Source organism: Cupressus sempervirens, chromosome 2 (genome assembly GCF_028749045.1).
Source record: "Cupressus sempervirens isolate cs-2001-9-10 chromosome 2, ASM2874904v1, whole genome shotgun sequence".
Classification (NCBI taxonomy): Eukaryota; Viridiplantae; Streptophyta; class Pinopsida; order Cupressales; family Cupressaceae; genus Cupressus; species Cupressus sempervirens.
In genome coordinates this window covers 603,603,845-603,631,106 of record NC_143119.1, presented here as the reverse complement: position 1 = coordinate 603,631,106, position 27,262 = coordinate 603,603,845, and the positions used below count along the sequence as shown (strand labels likewise).

General features: G+C 34.7%; 1 protein-coding gene across 2 annotated transcripts in view; it reads left to right on the top strand.

Moving 5' to 3' along the window:
• Positions 1 to 27,262, top strand: part of LOC149574841 (diacylglycerol kinase 4-like) — a 313,933-nt gene that overhangs the window by 26,964 nt on the left and 259,707 nt on the right. For both annotated transcript variants that reach the window (XR_016360102.1, XM_089814678.1), the window contains exons 2-4: positions 5,972 to 6,094; positions 6,240 to 6,377; positions 6,556 to 6,641. Coding sequence is in view for 1 of the 2 variants with exons in the window: in XM_089814678.1 (XP_089670804.1) it covers positions 5,972 to 6,094; positions 6,240 to 6,377; positions 6,556 to 6,641 (347 nt within the window). In the remaining variant the exon portion in view is untranslated. The remainder of the gene's footprint in view (positions 1 to 5,971; positions 6,095 to 6,239; positions 6,378 to 6,555; positions 6,642 to 27,262) is intronic.

Genomic DNA, 27,262 nt, shown 5'->3' with positions numbered 1-27,262 from the left:
TCAAAAATTGACTAACAATGACCTAACATGAATGTGCAATTTATTTTGACAATATTCAATGCATATATGTGACTGAAACTACTTGCAATATGCAGCTACAGCAACTAGTAATTATGACAAACACTTTGAGTGCAACCTAAGATGGCATTAATGCACTTACAGCCAAGTGGCATTAATACAAACACTTGGCATGCAATGTGAATTACACTACTGAAAGTAAAAACTAGATATAGGAAATTGTTAAGCAACAAATCCACTCAAATTGTTGATGTAAAAATGATGCCAATGTATTCATCCAACAATAATCTAAATGCCATTACATTGATATGCAGAGTTTCAGCCTTAGGCAATGTGAGCAAGTACCAAATCGAACTACTATTGCTGATATGCAAGAATGGATGTAGGAATGTAGTAGTACTCCTTTTTACACATGATACTAACAAGCTGAAAGAAGTACATTAAATAAGAAAACCCTTACTGGCTGATTACAAACTATGAATTTTCTTGCAACTACAAACTGAAATGTAGAACCTAGATTGTGCAAGTGCTGATGATTGGATGTTGGCAATGGAATGATAAAAAATGCAACCCGAATTGTCCTTAAGACCAGCAACTGTAAGGCCTGCAAGTATAGCCGTACCTGTACGAACTGTACGACACCTGGCAAAAATAAATGCTGTGCTGCAAGGTGCCGAAATCGGCATGAATGGTGGCGCCCAGGTTGGAGGAATATCCTCCCAAAATCTGAAAATTAGACTCCCAGCTGGATGTGAGATATGAGCAAAAAGGTGGTTCCTAACCCTATCCTGAAATTCTGAAAACTGAATTAGACTTGTAGCAATAACTTTTTCGGACTGCTTTTTTCCGTTTTGCTTTTTCACTTTGCTTTTTTGGATCTTCCTTTTCGCTTTGCTTTTTCGCTTTGCTTTTCCGGATCTGCTTTTTCAGACTACTTTTTTGGATCTGCTTTTTCGGACTGCTTTTTTCAGCCCTGCTAAAAATGCCTCCGGAAATGCTAAAATGCTAAAAATAGCATTAGGCCCAATGATGCCCTAGCTGAAGTGACTGAAGTATCACCTCCAAATGTGCAACCCTTGAAAGGATATTTCACCTCCTTAGTTATGCAAAATCCTTAGGAGTCTCCGTTCCCAAAGATCAATTGACTATTTGAAGACCAGCTTGGCTCCACAATAGACCAGCTTGGCTCCACAATAGACTATGTGACTAAATCACAATTTGATGTCAAGATAAGAGATAAACAACTGGACGATCAAATGCAAGACCCATAGGGTCTATTTATTCACTTTTCAGTAGCTTCCTCTAGAAGTCACTTAAACATTGTAGAAGCATCCAAATATTCTTATGGAATAAAGTGCGCTTTTATAAAATATTACTTTATAATAAAAAGTGCATTTCAACATCAAATTATAAAACTGGGCCCGAATAAAGTAACTTTACTTTATAACAAACGTAGGCCAAATTCACTAATCAACTGTAAAGACAAAATACTGCCAAATAGTCGCTGGTCGACTCTTTCCACATCACCACTAGTCTACAAGAGCCTGTGATTGACTGATTCGACACGCTAAATGATGCCAGCAAAAATGGGGACATGATGGGGTTCATGGTTGTTACTATTTCACATATGATATTTAATGAAAGGTGACGATCTTTCATTGACACATAGAAACATAAGGTAACCATTGTAAGGTGACGATCTTATAAATGGTTGACTTGTTATCATGACAGACTTCGATAAGTTGTTCTAGAGTGTTGGAAGTCATGATAACGAATGTATCAACCAGAAGGTAACTATTGTAAGGGAACAATTTTATCAATAGTTGATCTATCTTCTAACACCAAAATGTGTTGGAGCAAGTGTTGTCATGGTTCTTCGAGCCAGATTTTGCCGGACAGCTTGATAATTAACTCATCGCGGTTCTTTAGGCCAGATTTTGCCGGACACCATGAAAATCAATTTGTTATGGTTCTTCGGGCCTGATCTTGCCGGACACCATAACTTACATCTATCATAGACCACACTTAAGGTGGTGTTCAAATCTTGTATTATAATTGCTTTAATTCTCTCTTTGCTAAAGAGGGAATGTTGAGAAATTTAGCCTCATAGTGATTTGAAGCAAATTCCATTTGTTATATATATCTGTGTGTGTGTGTGTGTTGATGGATTTATGTTGATATTCGTAAATATACCATTCCAAGAATATCACATTGAGATGATATATCTCCATATGCTTGAGAGCATATTGTGTTCCATAACAAATCCTCCCTAGCTAAGAGGAAGTGTTAAGATTATAGCTACTGTCGGATTGATTTAATCTTAAGATACAATGTTGATATAATATATATCATATATATATAATATTATAAATATATGTATATAATATATATAATATATTATACATATATATTATATATAATAGATATGTTATATTGTGATTTGTATTGTTAATATACATTAACTAATATTGATTAATCATAGAGACACGTCTCTTCATGAGACATGTCTCCTACTCTTATATTTATAAGAGATTGGGATCTGCATTTGGAATACACCAATAACAATGGTAGTGCTATTTACATTCACAAAAAACGATGCATGATTTTCAACAGAAAACACTATTTATCATTGTCCTCTTTGAGATATTTCATATCCACGCGCTCTAGAAATCATTCAATTTTAGTTTCCAAAGCCTTCACACAGAAATTAATGTATTCCTGAACCCAAGGGTTCTGGTACAATCTAACTGTAACAACAGGGTATGAATACAAAGTACTATCTCTGTCAGAATCAGAATAGGAACTGATAGTAGCAGATACTGAACTGGAAAGATCAATGCCTTTATCCTTAACCTTATCAGAAGTAACATCAGGATCATTACTTTGTAAAACCCTTACTGATTTCCCTGCATACAGGTAATTTTTGGAAACATTCTATTTTAAACTGTAATACATAAAAGTGGGATAATTTGTATTGCATTGGTTGATATTACATCGATGCCAAGTCTGAGTCTCAGGATTATGCCTGAAAGTTTCATTCTCAAGTTTTGAAATTAAAAAGATGCACTATTTTATTTCTTTGTATGATTGTACTTTATATGCTTTGAAAATGTTTACCATTTGGCACTGACCATAGTGGCTACCATTGGATGACCACTCTGCCAAAAGGGGGATACTGACTCACATGGTTTTAAGTCATTGGATATTGATAGCCAAAATGAGTCTTAGTTTTATAGACTGTCGTATTTTGATTTTTCAAATTTAGATTTGTGGATATATGTTTGAAACCTTTGGATATTAATAGACCTTGAACTTTTGATTTTTGAGACTACTATAATGCTTTTTTGAAATTTATTATGCTGTTAAACTACTATTCTCATGATTTATTTACATATGAATCATGATATTGTTGTTTTCAGTTATTGACATATCTCTCTCTTCTGCCTCTCTATAACTTATTAATATATTTGAAAAATTCATATATATATATATATATATATATATATATGTATGTATGTATGTATGTATGTGAATTTGTATACCATCGTCCCCTAAAAATGCTCCTCTAGGAACCCTCCTGAAAATGTGTTCCCTGCTGCCCCTTGTCCCTGTCCCCAAAACGCTGTGGAACATAGAAACTATTGTTTTGCCCTCTAGAAAAGTTACAAAAGGAGGTTGATTGCTCATTTGAGAGTTTAGAGTTGAAATGTTATATCAATTTGTTTTTCTGATGGAGAGAACTTGAGTCCTAGTTTTTGTTGCAATCATGGAGGTTTTCGATGTATTTTAGAACTGTAATAGTTTGTTTCTGTTGTGAACAGATTTGCTGGAGAATTTGTTGTGTTTGAACGGTAATTTAAAGGAGTTATTTGCAATGGTCAATTAGTTTCAAATTCTCTTCATTCAGCTTTGCAATGTCTGCCTCCATATTTCTCACCACTACCTCTATAAACATTGCAGTATTTACTGTGAGAGCTGCAGTCTGAGATGCACTGGTGTTCCCCAATCTCCTGACAATTAGGTTATTGCTCAACTCATTTGGATCCCTGAGAACTTGTGTCTTCCTTATCTCATGCTAAACAGACCATATGCTTCATGCTTTGGGTCAAAGCCAGAGCTAAAATACAAGTCACGGGACTATACATTAGAGTCTAAGATTGAATCATAACTTTGTTGCCGTTTTATTGTGTCACAAGCAATTGGCGAGGGTTTGTCCCAATCCTCTCGCAATAAGCATCCACTCTCCTTTACAATTTTTCTTCCTTTTCATGAGTCATGTTTGCCATTTCCTTGTCCACTTCAGCCCAATATTTTACAGCTACCTTCTCCCCGTTCCCCATTTCAGATACCTTTTGCTGCTTCATCACCTTGTGAATTTTTTTTAATCTTTATTCATCAAGAGGAATTGTTGAAGCTCATTTGTGGTGATGAATTTATCATCAATCATAAATTCAACGTAAGCCAATGCTCTTAAGATCATCTGCCACATATCCCCTTCCTTGGAAATTGATTATCATTCTACCACTATGAGAGGACTCAATGAGATACCTAGCTGGGAGATTTGCCTCCTGCCTGACCTCTTGTCCACTTGGTCCTGCAACACATTCTCTGTCAGATAATATTCTTTGGGATCCCTTTCTACTGACAATTGTTACAAAGGCATAATCTGTTGAGGGCTCTACCAATGAGTGCAGATGAGGGACTTGGCCTCTCAGCAGCCTACCTTGGGACACCTGTAAGGACAGTTGCAGTAACATCTATTAGTAATCTTGTTATCAATACAGGGTTTGTTACCTCCTTCAAAAAGCATAGGATTGGAAACATATGTGCAGTTGCAAACATAAATTAGTGAAGAATAGGAGAGGTAAAAGCTGTTAAAAAAACTACAACAGAAAAAAAAAAAAAAAAACAAAGAATTGGAAGGATCTGGTAAATATCATTGCCAAAGTCGTATCTACAAATGTTTTCCTTCATTTCATTGATTCATTGCCTAAATCTTTGCTTTAATGCAACTTGCAATAATAATTTTATGATTTTATGTTTTGCAAGTTCAATTTAAAAAAAAAATCTGCTGAAGACAAGAGCAGCAGTGACCTACAACATAGAGTAGAACAGTGATATAAAAACAAGTCCAATTTGAAAAAGAAATATTGAAATGCTGAAAAATGATAGCTGATCCACTTCAAGCAGGCCAAACTCGAAATGTAAGATAAGAATTTCACTTTGATGGTTTCAAAAGGAGTTTTGGTTATTTATATAGCCAAAATCAGTTTAGGGCAATCCATAAGCTCCTATTCAGGCTGATTTAATAAGAATAAGAAAGCCTATGAACCTACTACAAGGCTACTAAATTGTTATGTACACTGCGTGGCAGATACTTTAGAACCTTAAGAAAATAATAACACATGAAAGAATGGGGTGTACCAAACATTATTTGAAAGCTACTAAGGATGAGGCTGACTGGATGATATTCCTCAAGAGAGAATCCATTTATAACATTAGGGTAGTTATTTGTATGACTGTGGCAGTTGTGCCTTCCTTTGTCCAATCTATACCATAAGTTTTATTTTAATGCTGTAGATTAAAGGCTAACACTGTAAATCTTCTCAATTAATCTTTCAAAACACGTTCTTGGGTGATTTAGATTTTGGATTCGTAGACATTTTATGATTAGTTTGTAGCAACTTGTAGTTAATAAATTCTAGGATCTTCAACTTATCTAAGGAGTTAATATTGCTTTTTTGCTTCACAAGTATTGTTCATACAGTATAAACTTTGTCTCCTTAAATTTAAACTGAGCGGAATCTGGATTCCTTAATCTGTATTGCCATGGGCTTGTAAGGCTGATATTTTACATGCCTAGTTGTTCTTTTATTGATGCATGGCTCATTTTAGTGGTTTATTTTTCCATTTTTATCATTTAATAATTCTTTTTTAACAAAATTAATTTCAGGTTTTTGACCTTTCAATTGTAAGACCAGAAGATTTTTTTCAGCATGGGCTAGGTTGCTTGGAAAAGCTAGCAAGCCTTGGTGACATTTGTGCTCTGGAGACACGTAATAGATTACGTATTATGGTACGAAATCAAGTTCATAGAACAATTTTATTTCTCAACCTTCTATATCAAATTTATACTGGCTAATTTTTAATGCCAGAATGTTTGGAATTGTGAAGATTCCATAAAGAGGAATTTAATCCAGAGTTATTCTGAAATGGGATAGGTTGCAGGAGGTGATGGTACAGTTGGATGGGTGTTGGGTAATGTCTCTGACCTGCTCTTGGAAAATCGCAAACCATTGCCTCCAGTTGGAATTATTCCCCTTGGCACAGGAAATGATTTGGCTCGGTCTTTTGGTTGGGTAGGTGTTACATTTTGTTAGATTTCAGTTTTTGAGTGCATGTGACTGCAGGGCTTTTCTTCAAAAAGAGATGTAGAGTTTTTGCTAATAATTTTGATTGGTTGAATTTGCGATAGTATATCTTGTATTTATGCTATGCGCCTATTTTTCCCTTATGACAGTTTGGCCATGCTTGTAGGGTGGAACATTCCCTTTTGCATGGAAATTTGCGGTTAAGAAATCATTGCTCAAGGCTGTCAAAGGTCAGATTTGTCAACTCGATAGGTATGTCAGATCCAGTGAAAAACATCATTTAAAAAAAAATGTTACATTTTGAATTCAGAAAAAAGGTAATCGTTTTATGCCAAGTTACCGGTTGGAATTTGGATGCGGATGCAGGTATGAGAACACAATACATGGATATATGATTTTTTTTTTTGTGGGGTTTTTGGATGCATTTGGATATGTGCGTGTGTGTATATATATAACACAAACAAATTAAAGAAATATACAAAATTAAATCATTTGATAGCATGAGACTTCATCATGGATCATTGCCAAATGCCAAAAATAAATATTAAATCATAAATGCCAATTGATAGTTCACAAATATTAAAATAAGCCTTATTATATTTGTCTATGTGCATGATTCCAATGAGAACCAGAAAATCATTACAATACAAAATTTAGTTGATGCTTCATCAATCATCAAAAAGATTATCAAAAGCATCATCTATTGGATTTTCATCTTCAGCTGTTTCAAGTTCAGGACCATTTGAACTCAAAGTGGTTCCACTCACACTAAATGCACCATGTATCCTAAGCTGTAGTGAGTCGAGTGAGATCCTCAATGGTTGCATCCAAGTTGACACATTTAGGAGCTACATCCCAAAGCTTCATTGCCTAATCCTTGTAGCATCCCTCCTTACGTAAAAGCATGATTTCTTCATGAGGCGAACATGCCAAATTATTGTGTAACTTATTCCTCCACTTCTTCATCTTGGAAGAATCTACTAAAAGCTCACATGTACCCATTAGCAACTTCATCTCTAGATGGTGCTAATCTTTTTGGTGTAAAATGTACTTTCTTGCTATAGTACCTTAGAGATAGGGCATATGCAAGAAGGTGCAAGGACGTGGTCATATTTTCCCAATGATGATGAATAATTGATTCCACCTTCTTGCATAAGGTTTCACATTCTACGAGGTCATCCTCATGTTTTTTGTATGGCCAATTTTTTACTTTCTCAACCATCGTGTCCATGCCATCATAGACATCCCCCAAACAAGGTGCATTTGTATTAGAAAATTGGAGCATAGTCATGATGGGCTCGGTGAATTCCACTACATATTCTACACAAGCCCATTAATTGTCATCCAAGATCAATGACTTGACCTTTTGGGCCCTCTCTGAATGTGAAGCCTACCATACACCCCATTGGTTGCAAATAACCATTTGACCCAATGCCTCTCGCACCTTTAAAAGTCATCTCATAAAAATAGTATGAGATGCAAATCGGGTCGCAACAACCTAAGTTAATAACAATATCAATGTAAATAACACATCAAAAATATAAATATTAAGCAAATCTGCTTAGAAATTGATAAGTGAAAATGACATAAATCAAATTTTATTACTTCAATCTCAAGAAAGATCTAAATATTGATTGCAACATTTGGAGGTTCGTCACAAATATTTGAACCTCCTTGCCTTTTGCGTATATTTGTTTCATCCACTGTATTTGTATGCCAATTTTTTGCATCATTATGTTGAGGGAGTGTATAGTACACAGTGTCCAAAATATGTGCTCATATTGACCCTCAACCAAAGCATCTGCAACCTAACAAATTTTTGCATTGTTCATGATGATTTGGACCCCATTCTCATTACCCATTGTCTCTATGGACTCAATGAGAATTTTGGAAATGATCTATGCATCTTTCACTTCCCCTTCACAATCAACTGCTATAAAAAAAATTGCCCCTTTGGGAGACACTGCAATAACATTAATTAGTGGACCGTTTTTGGTATCTTTTCATCCATTGGAAACAATAGAAACAATTGATTCAATCCAAGAATCTCAATGTGGTTGAAGGGAGGTTTTTATCGTATTCCTTTCTCTTTGCAACAAGGTAGTATGCATCTTTTCAGACCTAGAACTTGTGAAACCAGCTGGTGCTCTAGTTTTTGCTGACACTATTTCCTGCCAATATGGTGATCTCACCAAGTTGAAACGAAGACCATTGACATAGAGACAACATGCAACTTTTCAATCAACAATGTCTCTTGCCCCCATTTTAAATGGTCTTGTCTAGTGGACCTCTTTTGTGGGTGGTAATTTGTACTTCATATTAATCTTCCATTTCCAGTATAGTTAAGAATGGATATTTGAAGGCTGCAATTGAATTAGTGGGTGAATGCATTTTTTTTGGCTCCACCAATATAAGAAATTCTTTTTTTGATCTTAGAACCAATCTATCGACCTCTTCTCGTTCTTTTACAAATCTTGTTATTTGTGCAAGAGACAACCCCTTCTTATAGTTGAAGATTGTAGCTGTGATAGAGTTCTATAAGTCTAGTGAAAAGCCTTGTACTCAAATATTTTTTTTATCTTCAATAAAAGAGATATTTTGCTGGTGTGGGTGGGGTTTTCCCTTCAAGTATAAGGGTTTTCTTAGGATAAATCTTTTGTGTCTTCTACGTATTTTATTTACTTTTCTTATGTTGTTTATCTAATTTCTAGGCATAAAACTTAACATGGTATCAGAGCCAAGTTAGCTGACAACTTTTTAGTGATATGCTGAATCAATATTGAAAGATTGAATATAAATCAAAGTTTTTGGTGAGCATCCATAGGATGGTGAGATGAACTTGAGGGGCCCATGATTTCGAGTGATGTGGAGGCTAGTAGGTATAGAAGAGGGACAACACAAATACATCGGACCTTGTTTATTTGGCTTCCAGATCAAGCAGAGCATGGAGAAAATGAAGATGATCTTGTGCTTGGCCTTGGTGACAATGTCGAGTGTGATAGTGAAGGGAGAACTGTTGAAGAATTTGGAGAAAGAAATCAAAGGTCTCTTGCAAAGGGGATCAATGCATCGAAAATTCTACTCGACAGCAAAGAAGGGATCATTTTAGACATATTCGACTGTGTTCTTAAGAAGGAACTCTTAGGAAGGGAGCAGTCTCTGGAATGAGAAATACCACTTGCATGCAACCACAACGGCCCTCGCCGATGTGGATTGTTATAGGGCCAGATTCTCAAAGCTCTTCAAGTTTATGACTTGCATAGCGAAGAATCGTTCTTGTGGGTTTAGAGACCCAGTTGCCTATTGTTGTTTGTTCTCTAACATTATTCTCATGGCTACAAATATTTGGATATTTGGATGATAGTTGTGGTCATACATCTGTTTAGGTGAATCAACACTCTCTTTCTTATTAAAAATGAGATATGCTTATGTTGTTATTATTATCTATGCTCTTCTAAAACTATCTATTTCGTCTCTATTCATTTCATAACCGATGAATTCACTATGACATTTTTTTAGTTTTTTCAGTTTTACCCAGCTGTGACCATTGTTCAATACAGTTGGCTGTCCGTTGAGTATCATTTCAACGTCGGTACAGTATCATTTCAATGTCGGTTCAGCTCCACTTAGGTAACGAACAATGCAGTTTCGGAAATTGGATGTAAACCCCTTTCTATCCTTGAGAGAAAACTGTGTAGGAACTCTGTTAAAATTGTAACTTCAATTATCATGCTGATCTGATTGTGCAGATCGCACATATCTTATCTAGCATAAAATATAAATATTTTCCTTTCATAGGCATGACCAGCATCTCATTAAGGATAATGGTTGTTGAGTATAAACTTAAGTAAATTAGTTAATGTTGTTACAAATCCTATTCTCCTTTTGGCGCTGATTATGGGAGTACTATTAATGGCCGACCTAGATAGGGTCACGTCCCTTCAAGGGACATGCCCTTTGGTTGTCATATATATATATATAAGGTATAATTGTAGATAAAGGACACACAAAAATGCATAGTCTGCTCCTTTAAGCAATTATGCCTTATTCAATTACTTTCAAAGATAAAACATCTCAAAATAATATTTATATTATTGACATTACTTCTTACAAGTCTGAATATTAAAAGATCATAGCAGCAAGCATTATAGAAGATATTAGCTCAGTCTGATCTTACAGAATTTGTAGAAACTTCAGAGCTTTGGTAGTCGAACCTAGTGATGGAACCTTAAAATTTGTAGAATTATGAAGTTTTAGAAACAATAGTGAAGGAAGAATCTTTATGTATGTATGTGCAAATGCAAAATCATCACAAGTAGTTTAAATCTTGAAGAGTTGGATGTTCATATTCGTGTGGCTCATAGTTAAGACCTACAAGGGGCATGTTAGAAGAATGGTTTTCATGTTGCTGTGGGATGAATAAAAATTATCTGATTACTCATACAAATCTATGAAAGATTGCACATTCAGCAGGAACTAAATCCTCACTAGCTATCTCTCTAGGAATCTTAAGCCTTCCATTCACAAAAGAAAACTTTCCCTGAGGTAATGGAGAAATGGGATCTGACCATGATAATGCACTAGGCCCAACTCCAGCTAGTGCCATTCTGTAAAGATGTTGGTTAGTTCGGAAGATAAATTAGAGAACATCTATATATATATATATATATATGAAGCAAAAACATTAGGCCTAGAGTAAATGAGGCAAAGACAACAAAGTAAAAAGGGAAGAGATTGGAGATGTTTTGTGTGCTTGAGGAATCTATACAACTTTCGTGGTAGATAGGTCTCAATGTTCTCTTTCAGTACATACCGCGATGCTAGACAATTTCTAGACGATCACCTCCAACAACTTCAATGGATGTCGATGAGGTTCTCAATCCAAGAGAAGGGAGAGTCAAATTTCCACCACAGTTTCTGCTACAGTCAAGTTTGACAGAACAATGAAATAGTAATATCCTTGAGATCCAAATATGTGATGGAGAATTCACGGCAAACAAATACCATGTTAAACATCCACGTCAGTTAATGATAAAATAGCAACTAATTCATTACGTGCCTAAAATTGAAGGTAACATTGCCGGTTAATGTGAATGTAAGACCAGATGCGATAAACAGTGACATAAAGATAAAATGCAGTGATTACATCAATCCGATGGCGATAAAAGGATACAATAGTAATGATGATTTTTTCGGAAAAGACAAAGACGATAGGTTACAAATATAAAGAGATGAAGATCGAACATCAACAAAAGATAAGCATCGATCAATATATCTTCATTGTAATAGTCGTAGGTCAAATAGGAGGAGGACTATTAAACAATGACGAGGAGGTTATAAATTTTATGTAACACCAAGTCTGGAGGCCTATGTGCACTAATAATTTGACAATACATATATATGTTTATTTATCGAGCAAAAACCAATGAAGAAATTGGGCAACTGGCAGATTTCCTATATGTTAAATCCCTAGCACCCGAGGATGGGACAGAGTTGCACAAGATGAAGCTTCAGGCTTGTCTTATTAATAAAAGGTAAGGCTAGAGTGATTACAAAGCTCGCTGGAGGTATAACTTGGAGATGTCTGGATTACACATATCCTACTGAATGAAAAGTTAAGACACCCTTGCATTATCAAATCGATGACATATAGGAAGAGACAAGATCATTGTCTGGAATTCCACAATATAGAAAGATTCATTAAATTAAATATAAGATGGCAATATCATTATCAATTGGCAGATTAAAATGATAAGGAAGCATGCGGTTACGAATAATGCATCTAAATAATGATTTGTTAAATTCAAAGGAAGTATAATTTATTTTTAGAGATATGACTTTTCATTTTCGAAAAGTCACATCTTGAAATGAGTCAAATATAAATGTAGTTTGAGTTGTAACAAACAAGACATATTCAGAAGGACATTCAACAGAAGACATTCACATTCAGCAAAAAACATTTTATATCTACTTGTATGAAGGAATAAGGGCTCAACATGGCTTTGTAATATGAATTTTGTTATTTTAATTTTATAATAAAATAAAATGTCTTCTGTTTATATTTAAATGGCATGGAGATTTAAACTACAGATTAATCGTCCTTTGTAATTATTTTTTGAAATTCTGTATACAATTTAAATGTCGGATAAGTGGACATGGTCATTTAGCATTTTAAATTTGATCATCATAGATATTGTGAAATATTAAATTGTTTTTGTATCTGTGTCTAGTTTGTCTCCCTACCATAGGAGTTAAAGCTCAATCTGGACTAATTTAAGATCACATAATATTTGGTCTATCGCATCTTGATTATTTAATTGTTGGCAGTTCAAGTGCATAAGAACTTTATAAAGTTGTACGTGAAAATTCACTGAAGTTGACTCTATTGCCCAAATGAGCAAAGGCATTGGTCTTTCTATTATTGAAGTTAGAAAATCTATATCTTCCTTCCTATATGCATCAAATTAATTATTATTTAATTATATAAAACATTCAACCATTATCTAGCATCCAGTTTTCATTTTAATTGAGTTCAAGGACTTTGCCAGCCGGAGAACTCCGAAGTTTAAAATTGCTATAGAAAAACCTTAACCAAATAGTTAGGTTTGAGGAGAAGGTCTACCCACCTAGGTGTAGTGGAGCTTGAAGTGCAGGGGAATCGAGAAGTATTCCCGTTCGTTGGCCAGAACTAATTGCGGAATCCTATCGGAGAAGAGGCAGGCTCTTGGATTTCTAATTTGCGGTTTTGGGAACCAATACCTAGGCTCTGCAAATTGATAATCAAACTTAATGTATTTTGCAACATCTTTCTATCTTAAATGAGAAGCACAATCAGACTCAAGGACAGGTTTGATGGGAAAGAACACTTCGTTGCTTGGAAATTCAGAATTATGATGATTCTTGAAGACAATGATGTGAAATAGTATGTTGATTCAACATCCAAGCAACTTGTTGTTGAACTTAATAAAACTATCTGGAGTAAAGGAAACAAAAAAGCCATGCAGATCATATTAGATGGAGTGAAAAATTAAATAGTACCTATGCTATGGAAACATCAAACAACATTTAATATGATAGATGCATTATTAAATGCATATTAGGTTAACAATGCGACTAGAACCCTTTGCACTCAAAAGGAAACTAAATCTTATACAGATAAAGAAGGGAAAATCTATGAACTCTTACTTCCTAAGGGTGGCTAGTCTAAGAGATGAACTTGCAAGTTTAGGGACCATTGCTATAGATGGCTTACTAGGTTCATGGGAAACATTCTCACAAGGAGTAAGTGCGAGAGACAATCTTCCAGACTTTAATAGACTTAAAGGAGATTGCCTGCAAGAAGAATCTAGGAAACTTAAGAAAGGAGGAAGATTGAAAATTGAAGATGAAGAACTTCATATTCTCAATACAAATTCCTATAAAGCTAAGAAGCACTTCAAGAAGAAGAAGGGTAAACAAAAGAATGACAAACTTAAGAAAGATCTATCCAAAATAAAATGCTTAAAATGTGAAACATTTGGACACGACAAATCTAATTGTCCTGAGAATTCTAAGCATCAAGTAAACTGTACAAACATTACTAGGAAAGAAGATAACTATGATCTTGAGAATCGTGTATTATATTCTGCACTATCAAATGAAGTATCAAGCAAGGCATGGGTGATTGATAGTGGATCATCTCGACACATTATAGGATACAAAGAAGCACTAGACTCTATATCAAAAAAAGTTGATGGCAAAGTTACCATCGGTGGTAATTCAACACATTCCATTAAAGGAATTGGGAATTGCACCTTGAAACTGAAGTTGGGTAGTGCTCTACATCTTAAAGGAGTACTCTATGTACCAGGTATAAAAATGAATCTAATCTTAGTTACAACATTTGAAGATGATGGACATAATGTTGCATTCATGGATAGTAAAGTAATGACCTGGTCTAAGAACTCTTCATCTAAGAAATCAAAATTGATTGGTCAAAGAAAGGGATACTTGTATGAATTAAATACAGAATCCAGTCAAACTATTCAAGCCTTATTTCATGAAGCTGCTGATATAAACGAAATATGGCACAAAAGGTTAGGGCATCTAAATTTCAAAACCTTATCGACTATGGAGAAGATGGTTACTAGTTTACATAAGTTAAATAAAGATCATCCAAGCATATGCAAAGGATGTGTTCTGGGTAAGAACACCAAAAGTTCATTTCATGATAGTACTAGGAAAACTAACAATGTTTTGGAATTAATCCACTTAGATTTGTGTGGACCTATGTCTGTTCCTTCTCTTGGAGGGTTCTGGTACTATATACTTTTTATATATGACTTCTCTAGGAAAGCTTGGATTTACTTCTTAAAATGTAAAGAATCAAAAGAAATCTTTAAGAGATTTAAAGAGTTCAAAATCTTAACTGAAAAACTTATTAGGACATAAAATTAAAACTCTTAGCGCTGATAATGGAGGGGAATATACTTCAGATTTGTTTAAAGAGTTTCATAAAGAAATAGGAATTAAGAGAGAGTATACCGTTTCTTATAACCCACAACAAAACGGGGTAGTAGAGAGGAACAATAGAACAACTATAGAAGTAGCAAGAGCTATGATATTTGATCAAAATTTAGAATATTATCTTTGGGTAGAAGCCTCTTGTACTGTTGTCTATATTCAAAACAAGATTCCTCACTCCTACCTTAAAACTCTTGAAGAAGTTTTTACTAAGGTTAAACCTAATATAAGACATCTTAGGCTTTTTGGGTGCTTTGTATATATACATGTTCCCAAAGGAAAAAAAAGGATAAGTTAGAACCCTCTGGGAGGAAAGGTATTTTTGTCGGGTATGGTGAAACATCTAAAGCATATAGGATTTTCATACCTGGTCAAAAAAACATTGAACTTAGGGATGTAATATTTGAAGAAGATTTAGCATTCAAAAGAGCCCTAAGTTCTGGAGAACCCTCTCCCTTACCTAGTTCTGAAGAAAATACTAAATCTGAGTTCCAGAGGGAGAACATTGAAGAAATTAAAGATGAAATGCAATATCTCAATCTTGAGGAAATTCAAAATTCAAAGAAAAGACTACTTTGGGCCATTAAGACAGTAGAGGAAGCACAAGACTTCACTGTACCATCTGAATCCTTCAGAGAAAACAAAAGACCCAAAAGGTTTTCTAGTTATGAAACTAACATGAGTGATTTGTCTAAATTAGAACCAACCAATGTTTTAGATGCTATTAAACATACGGCTTGGAAGGACGCCATGATGGAAGAATACTAATCCATTATGAAGAATGATGTTTGGGAAGTTGTTCCAAGACTTGAAGGAGAATCTGTTGTTTCTTCTAAGTGGATATCTAAAATCAAGCATGTTGTTGACGCTAGCATTGAAAAATATAAAGCCAGATTCGTAGCTAGGGGATTCTCTCAGAAAGAGGGAATTGATTATGAAGAGACCTTTGCTCTTGTTGCAAGATACACCTCTGTAAGAGCAGTCCTAGCTATTACAACATTGAAGGGATGGAAAGTATGTCAGCCGACTGGATTGTTGTTGGTGTTTCTGTAGCCGACGGGATGATTGTCGTTAGTGTTTCTGTAGCCGACGGGGTGATTGTCGTCGGTGTTTCTGTATTCTGTAGCTGACGGGTAAATAGTTTGTAGCGGACATAATGTTTGTGGCCGACGGACTCCTTCGGGAAGGTTCCGCGGATAGTATTTATATCCCGTGTGGGTACATTGTAAAGAATCTTATCACCAGTTATGTAATCTGTTGGCATATGCGAATAATCTAAAGAATTCTGTTGTTCATGTTCCATTGTCTGTATGCATTAATTTACTTTACCAGTACGGTAAACAAAGTACATAAGAGGGATGTAAAAACAACATTTCCAAATGGAGAAATTACAGAAGAGGTATATTTGGAGCAACTTGAAGGATTTGAAACTCATAACCTTAAAGTTTTTGTTTGTAGGCTCAAGAAATCTCTCTATGGGCTTAAACTTGCTCCAAGGGCCTAGTATGAAAGAATTGATAAGTATCTCACCAGTTTAGGATTCTCAAAGAATGAAGCTGATCCAAATCTCTATTATAAAAGGGATAAAGATGATATGATAATATTGATACTATATGTTGATGATTTACTAATAACAGGTGATGATCATCTTATAGATCAATGCAAGAAAGATCTAATCGGAGAATTTGAAATGAAAGATTTAAGACTCCATTACTTCCTAGGATTGGAAGTATGGCAGAATTCTGAGAGCATTATACTTAATCAAGGAAAGTATACATTAGATATCTTGAAGAGATTTGGAATGTGGAATTGCAAGTCTATGTCTTCTCCAATGGAGACTAATCTACATAAACTTAAAGAAGCAGCAACAGAATCACCTTCCATAGATTCTACTCTCTACAGACAGATGATTGGGTCCCTTATGTACTTGGTAAATACATCATGAGATACTTACAAGACACTCTTAACCTTGGGCTCAAATATGAGAAAGTTGACTTGGATTTACATGGATTCACAGACTCAGATTGGGGTGGAAGTGTTAAGTTTATAAAAAGTACTTCAGGATGCTGTTTTAGTTTAGGATCTACAATGATATCTTAGATATGCAGAAAGCAGTTATTAGTAGCACAGAGTTCCACATAAGTAGAATACATTGCAGCTGCAATGGTCTCTCGAGAAGCAGTTTGGCATAGAAAGTTACTTGTGGGATTATTTGGTCAACCCATGAATCCTACTGGTATTCATTGTGATAATCAGAGTTCCATCAAGCTTTCTATAAATCTAGTTTTCTATGATAGGTCTAAGCATATTGAAATTCCTTATCATTATGTTAAGAGATATGGTAGACAAGAATACTGTAAAATTAGAATACATTTGCATTGTAGATCAGACAACAAATATTCTTACCAAACCTCTCTCTTGAGTGAAGATAGATCACTTTAGGAAAATACTTGGTATTGTTGAATTGTAATACATTTGTAATCTTTAAATTATTATTAAAATAATTTTTTGTCAGGCTATTGACTATTATGGGCTCCACCATTTGTATTTATTATTTAAGAGGTGACGATCTCTGAGATAATGAACACTTGTATAAAAGACATTATGAGAGATGATGATCTCTTAGATAATGTGTTGAACAATAGAGATCTACTGTTAGATCTAGATGAGTTCAAGAACACATTGTGATGTAGACGTTGCTATGCTTATGAGTCACCATGTGGATAAAGGAAGAATTTTATTATTCTCCGGAGTTTATTTTGTGTTCTGGTAGATCTCAACTCAAGATCATGTTGTGATATAGGAATGCTAGTACCTATGAATCACAACTTGGATAAATGAAGAATTTAATCATTCTTTGGATTTTATCCTGTATATTGTATTCTTTACAATACTATTATCACTAGCATCAATGATAAGTCATATCATAGGTATAGTAATATGACATAGTATCATGTGTTCGATGATACCACATGCTAAGAAGATTCAGATAGATATAGGGTATCAATCGATGCTTATTCATCTTAATTGATATTGCTAGATATGTTATCTCTCAGTATGATTATCAAGTTAAGAGGGAGTGTTAAAATTGTAACTTTGATTATCATGCTGATCACACATATCTAGCATAATATATATATATATATTTTCCTTTCATAGGCATGATTGGCGTCTCATTAGGGATAATGGTTGTTGAGTATAAACTTAACTAAATTAGTTAACGTGGTTACAAATCCTATTCTCCTTTTGGCGCTGATTATGGGAGTACTATTAAGGGCTGACCTAGATAGGGTCATGTCCCTTCAAGGGACATGCCCTTTGGTTGTCATATATATATATAAGGTATAATTGTAGATAAAGGACACACAAAAATACATAGTCTGATCCTTAAGCAATTCTGCCTTATTCGATTACTTGCAGAGATAAAACATCTCAGAATAATATTTATATTATTGACATTACTTCTTACAAGTCTGAATATTAAAAGATCATAGCAGCAAGCATTATAGAATGTATTAACTCAGTCTGATATTACAAAATTTGTAGAAACTTTACAAACCCGACTATACTATTGAATTGAAAAATGATCCCCAATGGCTGAGGAATGTGAAAGGATCAAGGACTTTTCACTTTGAAACAACTATATGGAAAATATTTCCTTTTTCTCATCATTTTTTCATTTCAAATAATTTGTTTCATATTTTCTTTTAGGTTTTCTGCTGTAATTAGCAGGGTAAATGTATTAAGGGGATGATCGAGGTTCAACTGATAGGTTACACTATCATCTCGGCAATAATTGTTGGCATTTTCAGAGCCTATGCTTTAACAGGCCTGTGAAGGCAAGTCAAAACTTGATACTAAAATAAGTTCAAGATGGATTTGTATACTTGCATTGACCCACCTTGGTCTGCATATGATCTGCTGATGAAATATCAATACATATGTAACTTCTTCATTGCGCTTGCATATTTTTCTATTTTTCTTGATCTTATTTAATTTGTGAAGAAATAAAAAATTTAGTGTGTTTATTGTGCTTTTTAGAACAACCCATGTGATCAACTTGTGGACATTTAGTAAGTGGTGGTAATGACTACAGTATGCATCGGTGTAGTATCTTGTGCAATGACACTTATTCTTGTACACATCATACTGATTTTTATAAAGTGAAGTAGTTATGATGGGCTTTGTAGGATTTAGGACTCTACAAGGAGACTCTTTTTGAGGATATTGATTATCTGTCGGTTTACTTCATTAAATTACTCCCAGAATGTGGAGTTCAATTTTGTTGGGATTGTCCTCAATATAGTTAAATAAGAAGAATGTTTGCGAGGACATCATCTGAGACAAATTTGTGGTAGGAACGATAATGATTTAGGGGTAGATAAAGGAGAAAGTGTTATAGAAGCCATGTATTGATCATCCATGTTTGTCGAGGAATATTCTACAATCAGATAGTATACATGCAGGGAATGTTTGAAAATCTCTCTCATGTTTTACAATCGCAAAGCAACATAAAGATAATCTCATTTGCCTTTTCAAAGCAGGACCTGATAAAGTTTTTAGAACAATATTTGTCTTGTATTGAAAACTGATAATGCTTTGGCAATGTTTAAGAAAAGATTAAAATTCAAAATTATGTGTTTCAAATGAAACGGTTAAAGATTAAGAGGACGTCAGTTCATTATCATTTTATATCCATTTTTTATTATAGGCAGTTGATGGGTTGGTTTAACTTTCCAAGTTCTTTAACCGATTTAGTTCTTTACACAGATAAGTGTACATGTATGCTATATGTTTGAGGAAGTGAAGCATAACAAATGTATGTCTACTTCATGAAGAGGACAGCACAATGGGTCTGAGTATTATAGTTATTTATGAGATTGAAGTATTGAGGAGGCTCTCTGTTCTAAGCATATTGGGTCTATTTTGGGCTCAACAACCAGAGTATATGGCACAAATTTAGCTTCAACACATGTTTCCTTAGTGTATGAAGAGACTCACTGATTTGGAACACTTTTGGAAGCAAGGCTCTCATTGAGGAGGCTCTCTGTTCTAAGCATATTGGGTCTATTTTGGGCTCAACAACCAGAGTATATAGCACAAATTTAGCTTCAACACATGTTTCCTTAGTGTATGAAGAGACTCACTGATTTGAGACACTTTTGGCAGCAAGTTTCTCAGAAAGATTGACAGACAAGTTTTTTGGAATTTTATCTATTTCACCCATAATTTTGTAGGGTTTGAGATTTAGATACCTTTAATTCACATTTTTTGATTCAGAGTTCTAGTTGTTTATTCTAAGCACATTTTACTGCATGTTCTTAATAATAGTATCAATTCTACTTATATTTTAGCATTTGATAAAACTTGATTGCCATGAAGCATTCTTCTTTGTCTTATGCATTCAAAGATATTGCATTTGTTTTAGGTTATGTTGGTTTTATCAGTTATGACCACTGTTTCTCCTGTTGGTGGATGACATGCGGAGTAACATTAAATGATTTTCTCTTTTGAGGATATAGCAAAGGCAACAAGCATTCATTTTTTTAATGTATTATATTACATGTGATCATTGATTCTGATTCTTAGAATCATATATTTTGTATCATGTAGATGCTGACTTGGCCTTGTGTAAAAGTTTGCGATTTGACTGGCAGGTTATTCAGGAAGATGTCGGTTTTCATTTTTCTTTATGATAACATCTTTATTAACATATTTTGATCAAGTCTATGATTATCATGTGCTGCACTTATTCAAATATTGTGTATGTGTGTTGAGATTATACTTCAAAGAGATAAGTATTCTATGATGTTTGTGTATATCTAGAAAGAGAATATATCGTTGCATTGATCTCTATGATAAGTGGATCTTATGGGTTGTTATAAATCTCTCTTGGGTGTAGGGTGAATGGGATACTGAGAGATGTGCAACGTTGTTTGCAGTCTTGATACTAAATTGGTGGCACATTATCTTCATTAGAAGAGGAAGATCATGTTTAGAGAGAGACTATTCAGTTTCAGATGGAGGTTATGTGATAGAGGGAGATGTCCAACCCTTTGCAAAACTTGTGTGGTAGTAAAACAATTGGAATCAACTTCCTTTTTTATTGTGATTAAAGTTGTCCTTGTTGAGAGGGAGTCTTTGTTAAGAGAAAATCTTAGTTATTAATGCATTCTTCTTAGGGAAAAGTTTGAGGTGGAAGCCCTCATTCCACACTCTACGAGTAGGTACGATGGACCACCCTCTACAAGTAAGCATGGTGGAAATGCCTAGGAGAAGTTTGAGGTGAAATGTCTTGTTCTACCTCTGCGAGTAGGTACGGTGGACCACCCTCAGTGAGTAGGCATGGTGAAAAAGTGTTCTTCTCTAAGAAAGTTTGAGGTGAAAGCCCTCAATCCACCCTCTGCAAGTAGGTATGGTGGATCACCCTCTGCAACTAAGCATGGTGGAAATGTATCCTTCTCTGGGAGAAGTTTTGAGGTAAAAGTCTTTGTTTTACCCTCTACGAGGAGGCATGGTGAGAGTCATGTGTGTGACTCCATTCTATGTGCTTATGAAGTAACTATGGTGGATTATGTTATGCTGAGATAGCATATGTCTTGTGGAATATCATCTTTGGTTGCAGCGATGTGTGCATGCCTAACTCAAGATCTCTCTCTTACTAAGAGGGAGTGTTGAAGATTGTAGCTGCGATAGAGGTCTTTATCTTTGATTTTATGAGATGGAAATATGTTTGTTATGACTGTTATGGTCATCCTTAGCTGAAAGAGATATTTGTGATTATATTTAAGTTAATATTATGTAAAAAGACATGTGTCATACGTCATGTGAAGAGGCATGTATATGGAAATATGAAGTGTTGAATATGTGGAAATATGAAGAATCTTATTTTTGGGACACAAAGAGACCTTCGTGTGAAAGATGAAGAGTCTTATGCAATCTATTTATGCGATTGCTTGGTATATTGTAGATAATTCAAGTGAAAAGCTTTACTCAAACATTTTTTTAGCATGAATAAAAGAGATATTTTGCTAGTGTGGGTGGGTTTTTCCCTTAAAGTGGAAGGGTTTTCTTAGGATAAATCTTTTGTCTTCGATGCATTTTATGTACTTTTCTTATGCTGCTTATCTGATTTTTGGGCATAAAACTTAACACTTATCTAGGCCTTGACACATTCCCATCCCTTGACTTGCAAGACCCATAAAGTGAACTTTCACTTGAGAATATGAGCTCTTTTTTGAATTAGAATTACAATAATCACACTTTATATATGCCACACCTCCTGGAACTTGTGAAATTCTTGTGGCATGTTTCCATAAAGGAGATGTTATATCAATTTTGAATTTATCAATTCCTTCCCCACCTACTAAACTTTCACTACTAGCCATTCTTGTAATATAATTCTTGCTATTATAAGAAAATAAATAAATTTACATTTGAAAAAAAATCTAAGAAATACAAGCATACAAGTGCAAAATAAGATACAAAAAACATTAGAACAAAAGAGCTAAAGTTTTTTCTTTATTTCATTAAAAAAATCTTTGGAAAATACTTGAAAATTTTCATCCTAAACTTGAAAAAATTCATTAAAAAACTGAAGAATAGGGTCAAACAATTACCTTAGACACTTAGATCTCCTCTATGGAAGCTATTTGGCATTCCACAAACGTTCCTCTTTGAAAATAATCACATGCCCTTTGAAATGCCTAAATGGAGATCAATTGAGAAGAGAGCAAAATAGCAAACAAAATGATATGTTTCAACAATAAATGGCCTCCTTTGGGGATTTTAAGGGTTTTCTAGAATAACAAATAATAAAATCTCTTATTTTCAGAATATGGTTTAAGTGAAATTTCACTTTTTACATTTTTTAAATAAAAAATTGGCCATTGGGTGTCCAGATGCATTTGGTGCTCTTGGGCTCGCATGGATGCTCACAGGGAGCGCACTTTCTCCTTGTGCACATCCGATATCAGAATGTACTCACATCCATAGGCAGTGTGGGATGCATGCACCTGGTAACTAAGGATTTATGTTGTTTTGAGTGTTAGAATTTCTAAAATTGTTCTGGCTTATGTTGATTATGCACCTTCTTTCTTATCAAGTTTATTTCACAAATGAACTCATCTCTTCTTTACATAATTCTAACAAAATTCCCATATCAGTTTGTGTTTTTTTTAATATCTAAGTTCATTGAAACAAGCCATTTCTATTATTATCTTAACAATTTCTTAGTGTTATCACTTTCCTCTGGATATAGCCCAAATATCTTTGAATGTATCTAGCCAAATCTAGCCAAATCTAGGGATCCAGGGTAGGACCTTTACCTTGGTTTTTTCGGAACCCATATCATAATTTTTAACAACAAATGTCAAAAGAAAAAAATCGGAATAGAGACATTTTTTGTTAGTTTTGATTGAGGATAAAGGACATGAGGCTGCCACATAGTAGCTAGTTGGAGTGACAACAATGCTACTTGTGCTTCCATCCACTGATCAAAGATCAACATGATAGTTTCCAATAATTTTACATGTAATATTGACCATTTTGATTTATGTTTTATGTGTAGAATTGACATTTTTAATTATTGATCATTGAAAATGTTTTGTATGATAAGATATCATAAGATAATGATATTAATGTCCAATAATAGACCAAAAAGAGGTCTATGGGATGAGAGATTACAACAGTGAGGCTAACACTAGTAGGAACACACAAAGGTGTCCGAAAATAAATGACAAAAACAAAACAGCAACAAACAGAGAGAGATAGAGAGAATGCCATGAAAGACTAGGAATCTTTCTTAGGCGAAAAGTAATCAGTCACAGAATGATACGCTTGCTGATGTGTAGAGGCACTGTACTGTCATTGGCGACTCACAGAAGAGTGTCGTTGGTACAAATAACTGGAACGGGATCTGACACATCTAGAAGGTCCAGTAGATCTAGTGGAGCTAGAAGGCCTTTTCACACCACGCAATTGAGATAATAATGTAAAGAAGGCAGTAATGAGCTGAGTAGACGAGTGCTGGTGTGGAAGCAGTGACAAGATCGTGCTATCACGGAGCATAGTGGCCTCATGAAGATAAAGTGCAAGACATCACTGATCATAGTATGTGTGTGTATAAATGTTAGAAGTGAAAAATTCATCTTCTTTTCCAACTTGATGCATTTGAGCATAAATTTTAGAAGTGAAAGATTATCTTATCATGCCAATCTTACTCACTCGTGCAAATTAATAAAGGAGTAGTCACCACTTAGATGTTCGGGAGCTTCCATCTAAGCATAGCAAGGTGTCTAGGATTTTTCCCCATGAAATTGCACCTAAGAAGGAAATCGAGGACATCATTGGGCTAGAGGAGGGAACGAACTAGTGATTACTACTACTTTTTTACATCCTAAGAGGTACACAGATGGGATAGAAAAAGCACTTAAGGAGTTATTGAAAATGGGGAACATTAGACCTTACAACAGTATTTTTGCATCGGTAGTAATATTGGCTAAGAAAAAGGAAGGGTGGTGCAGATGTGTATCAATTACAAAGCCTTTAAAATAAAAAACAATCAATAACATGCATCTGATTCCTAGGATTGATGAGATGGTTGATGAGTTGCATGGGGTAGATACTTCTTTAAGATTGATTTGAGTTTAGGACACCGTCAAATTTGGAGAAAAGAGGACATAGACAAAATAAATTTTAGGGGTCATTTCAGGCATTTTGAGTTCTTGGTAATGCCCTTTGGTTTAACTAATGGTTGACCTACTTCTCAAAGTTTTTTGAATTAAGTATTCAAAAGGAATCGAGGAAATTAATTCTTGATATTCAGCAAAACTTGGGAGCATCATATGTAACATCTTGAGAGGTACTATAAATTTTGAGAGGGAGTCTCTTTATGCTTAAGAGTATAAGCATGGCTTTAGGATGATAGCATTTCTCAATCTGGGTCACATCATCAGTGTAGAGGGAGTAAGAGTCGACTTGAGAAGTTTAAGGCTATTGTTGAATGGTCTACTCCTATGAATCTCACATACCTTAAGGGATTCTTTTGTATTTTCAGATTCTATAGGAGGTTTGTTGTAGGCTTTTGACAAATTGCTACCTCACTCACAATTTTGATAAAGGAAGGAGCCTTCGAGTGGACAGACTTACACAAAGTTGTTTTGAACACTTCAAACAAGTGATGTTTACATATCTTGTGTTGGTAATACTTGATTTCACCAAACCTTATGAGTTGGATTGTGATGCTTTTGAGAGGTTATACGAGCATTTTTTTACGCAAGAGAAGCATCCCATCGCTTCAAGAGCAAGATGTAGAGAGGTGTGGAGAGGAGCTATACAGTGTATGATAGAGAGATGTTGGCCATTATGCATGCATTGGCCAAACTAGACCATGCCTAGATGGGGGCAATAAACTGATCACAACAACATTAAATACTTGATGAACCAAAAGGATCTAAATAGAGGTTAAAGAAGTACGTCAACATATTGCAGGCATATGATTTTGATATTGTTTATCTCAAAGGGAAGAAAAATATAGTTGCTGATGCACTTTCTAGGATGTCTCACATTTTCCTTTGATAAAGATTGTTGCTGACTGGAGAGAGTTAATTGCAGTAGAGTATGCCAAAGACTCATGGGCAATGGGTGTTATAAAAGGTACACTTCATTATGGCAGGTACATAGTGGTTATAAGCTGATCATGTACAATGATAAAGTTTATTTGGTGCCCTCTTCACAGCTTAAGGTGAAGATAATGAGGACTTCCCATAATGCACCTATGGCTGGTCATCTAGCTTTCTTTAAGATTGATAGACGGATTTGAGAGGTTTGCATTGAAAGAGCTGAAAAATGAAGTCCTTAAATATGTTAGAGAATGATCCACTTGCCAACAAATTAAAAATGAGCATAGTTATCCAATTGGTGTACTTCTAACTCTTACTCATTTTCAATCAGAAATGGGAATGTTTGTCTATGGAGTTCATCGTAGGGTTACTCAAGGTGCAAAGAAAATATTGTATCTATGTTGACTTTTGACAGATTTGAAAAAAAAAAGCATTTCTTTGCTATTTTAGCAACATGAATAGCTGTATAGATTTTTTATATATTCTTTAGGGAGATCTTTAGACTGAATGAAATGCCCAAGTGCATTGTGAGTGATATGGACGAGTTTTGAAGTATTTGTTGGAAGAAGCTCTTCAGATCAAGTGGGACTAAGCTTACTCCTGACACTAACTACTATCTACAAACAGGTGGGCCGATAAAGCTTGTTAACTTAGGAACTTTGTTCATGGACAAATGAGGCATTTAATCAAATGGATACATCTTGGTGAGTATTGTTTCAATGCTACTTATCATATCTGTATTAGGTTGTTTCCATTCATGGCTTTATATGTGTATGAGGCTCCCAACTTCATGGATCTATTATTTGGAATAACAAAGTGCTCAAGGCAGAAGATTTACTCCAAGAGAGTCAGAATATCGTGAAGTTACGAAAGGAGAACTTGCTACAGGCGTAGAATCAATAGACGTTGTATGTTTGTTAAAATCAGATTGAGCACAGTTTTGAGATTGGAGACATGGTTTATTTAAGATTTCAGATATACAAACAGTTTACTTTCAAGAAAAGTGGAGTAGAGAAACTCAAGCACAAATTCTATGATCCATTTAGAGGTTTACTATGAGCTTGAGTTACTAGCTAGTAACATAGTTTACAATGTGTTTCACAACTTTCATGTATCCAAGCTCAAAAAGGCACTTGGTCATAATGAGTTAAGCTTGTCTAAGTTTTCATTGTTGAATCAAGAAGGGAAGTTGATATTAGTTCTAGAGGCCCTCATGGATATTAGAGAGTGGACTCTTTGGAGGAGGGTCATTAGGGGATTTTCGGCTAGATGGAAAAACTTGCTAGTAGGTGATGCCATGTGGGAGAATGAACAAAGATTACAGCATCCAGAGTTGAGATTTCTTAAGGATAAACAATTTTGGGAAGGGTGGATTGTAATGTTCCTTTCTTATTCAAAGAAGTTGGTGGAATTTTAACCTATTTTAGTGGGCTTTCATAGAAAAATTCCATTATTTACCATTTTTTGTTAGTTAGTTTTGAGCAACAACTAGGCCAATTGGTAGGGTTTCTGTATATAGTATTGTTTTGATGACTTTGTATTTTATATGGTGTAGGGACTTTACAACCAATTATATTTTGGTAGTTACATGTTTTTTATAAACATCGTAAATTTTTATTTTGATATCAAGTATGGCCAAATATCCCCTAGATATTCTCTCTTTTTTTTCCTTGAAATTTTTTCAGTTTTGCAAATATCTTGGGATTAATCAAGGAATGCCCATTCTCTGTCTCACCATCCCCAAAATGT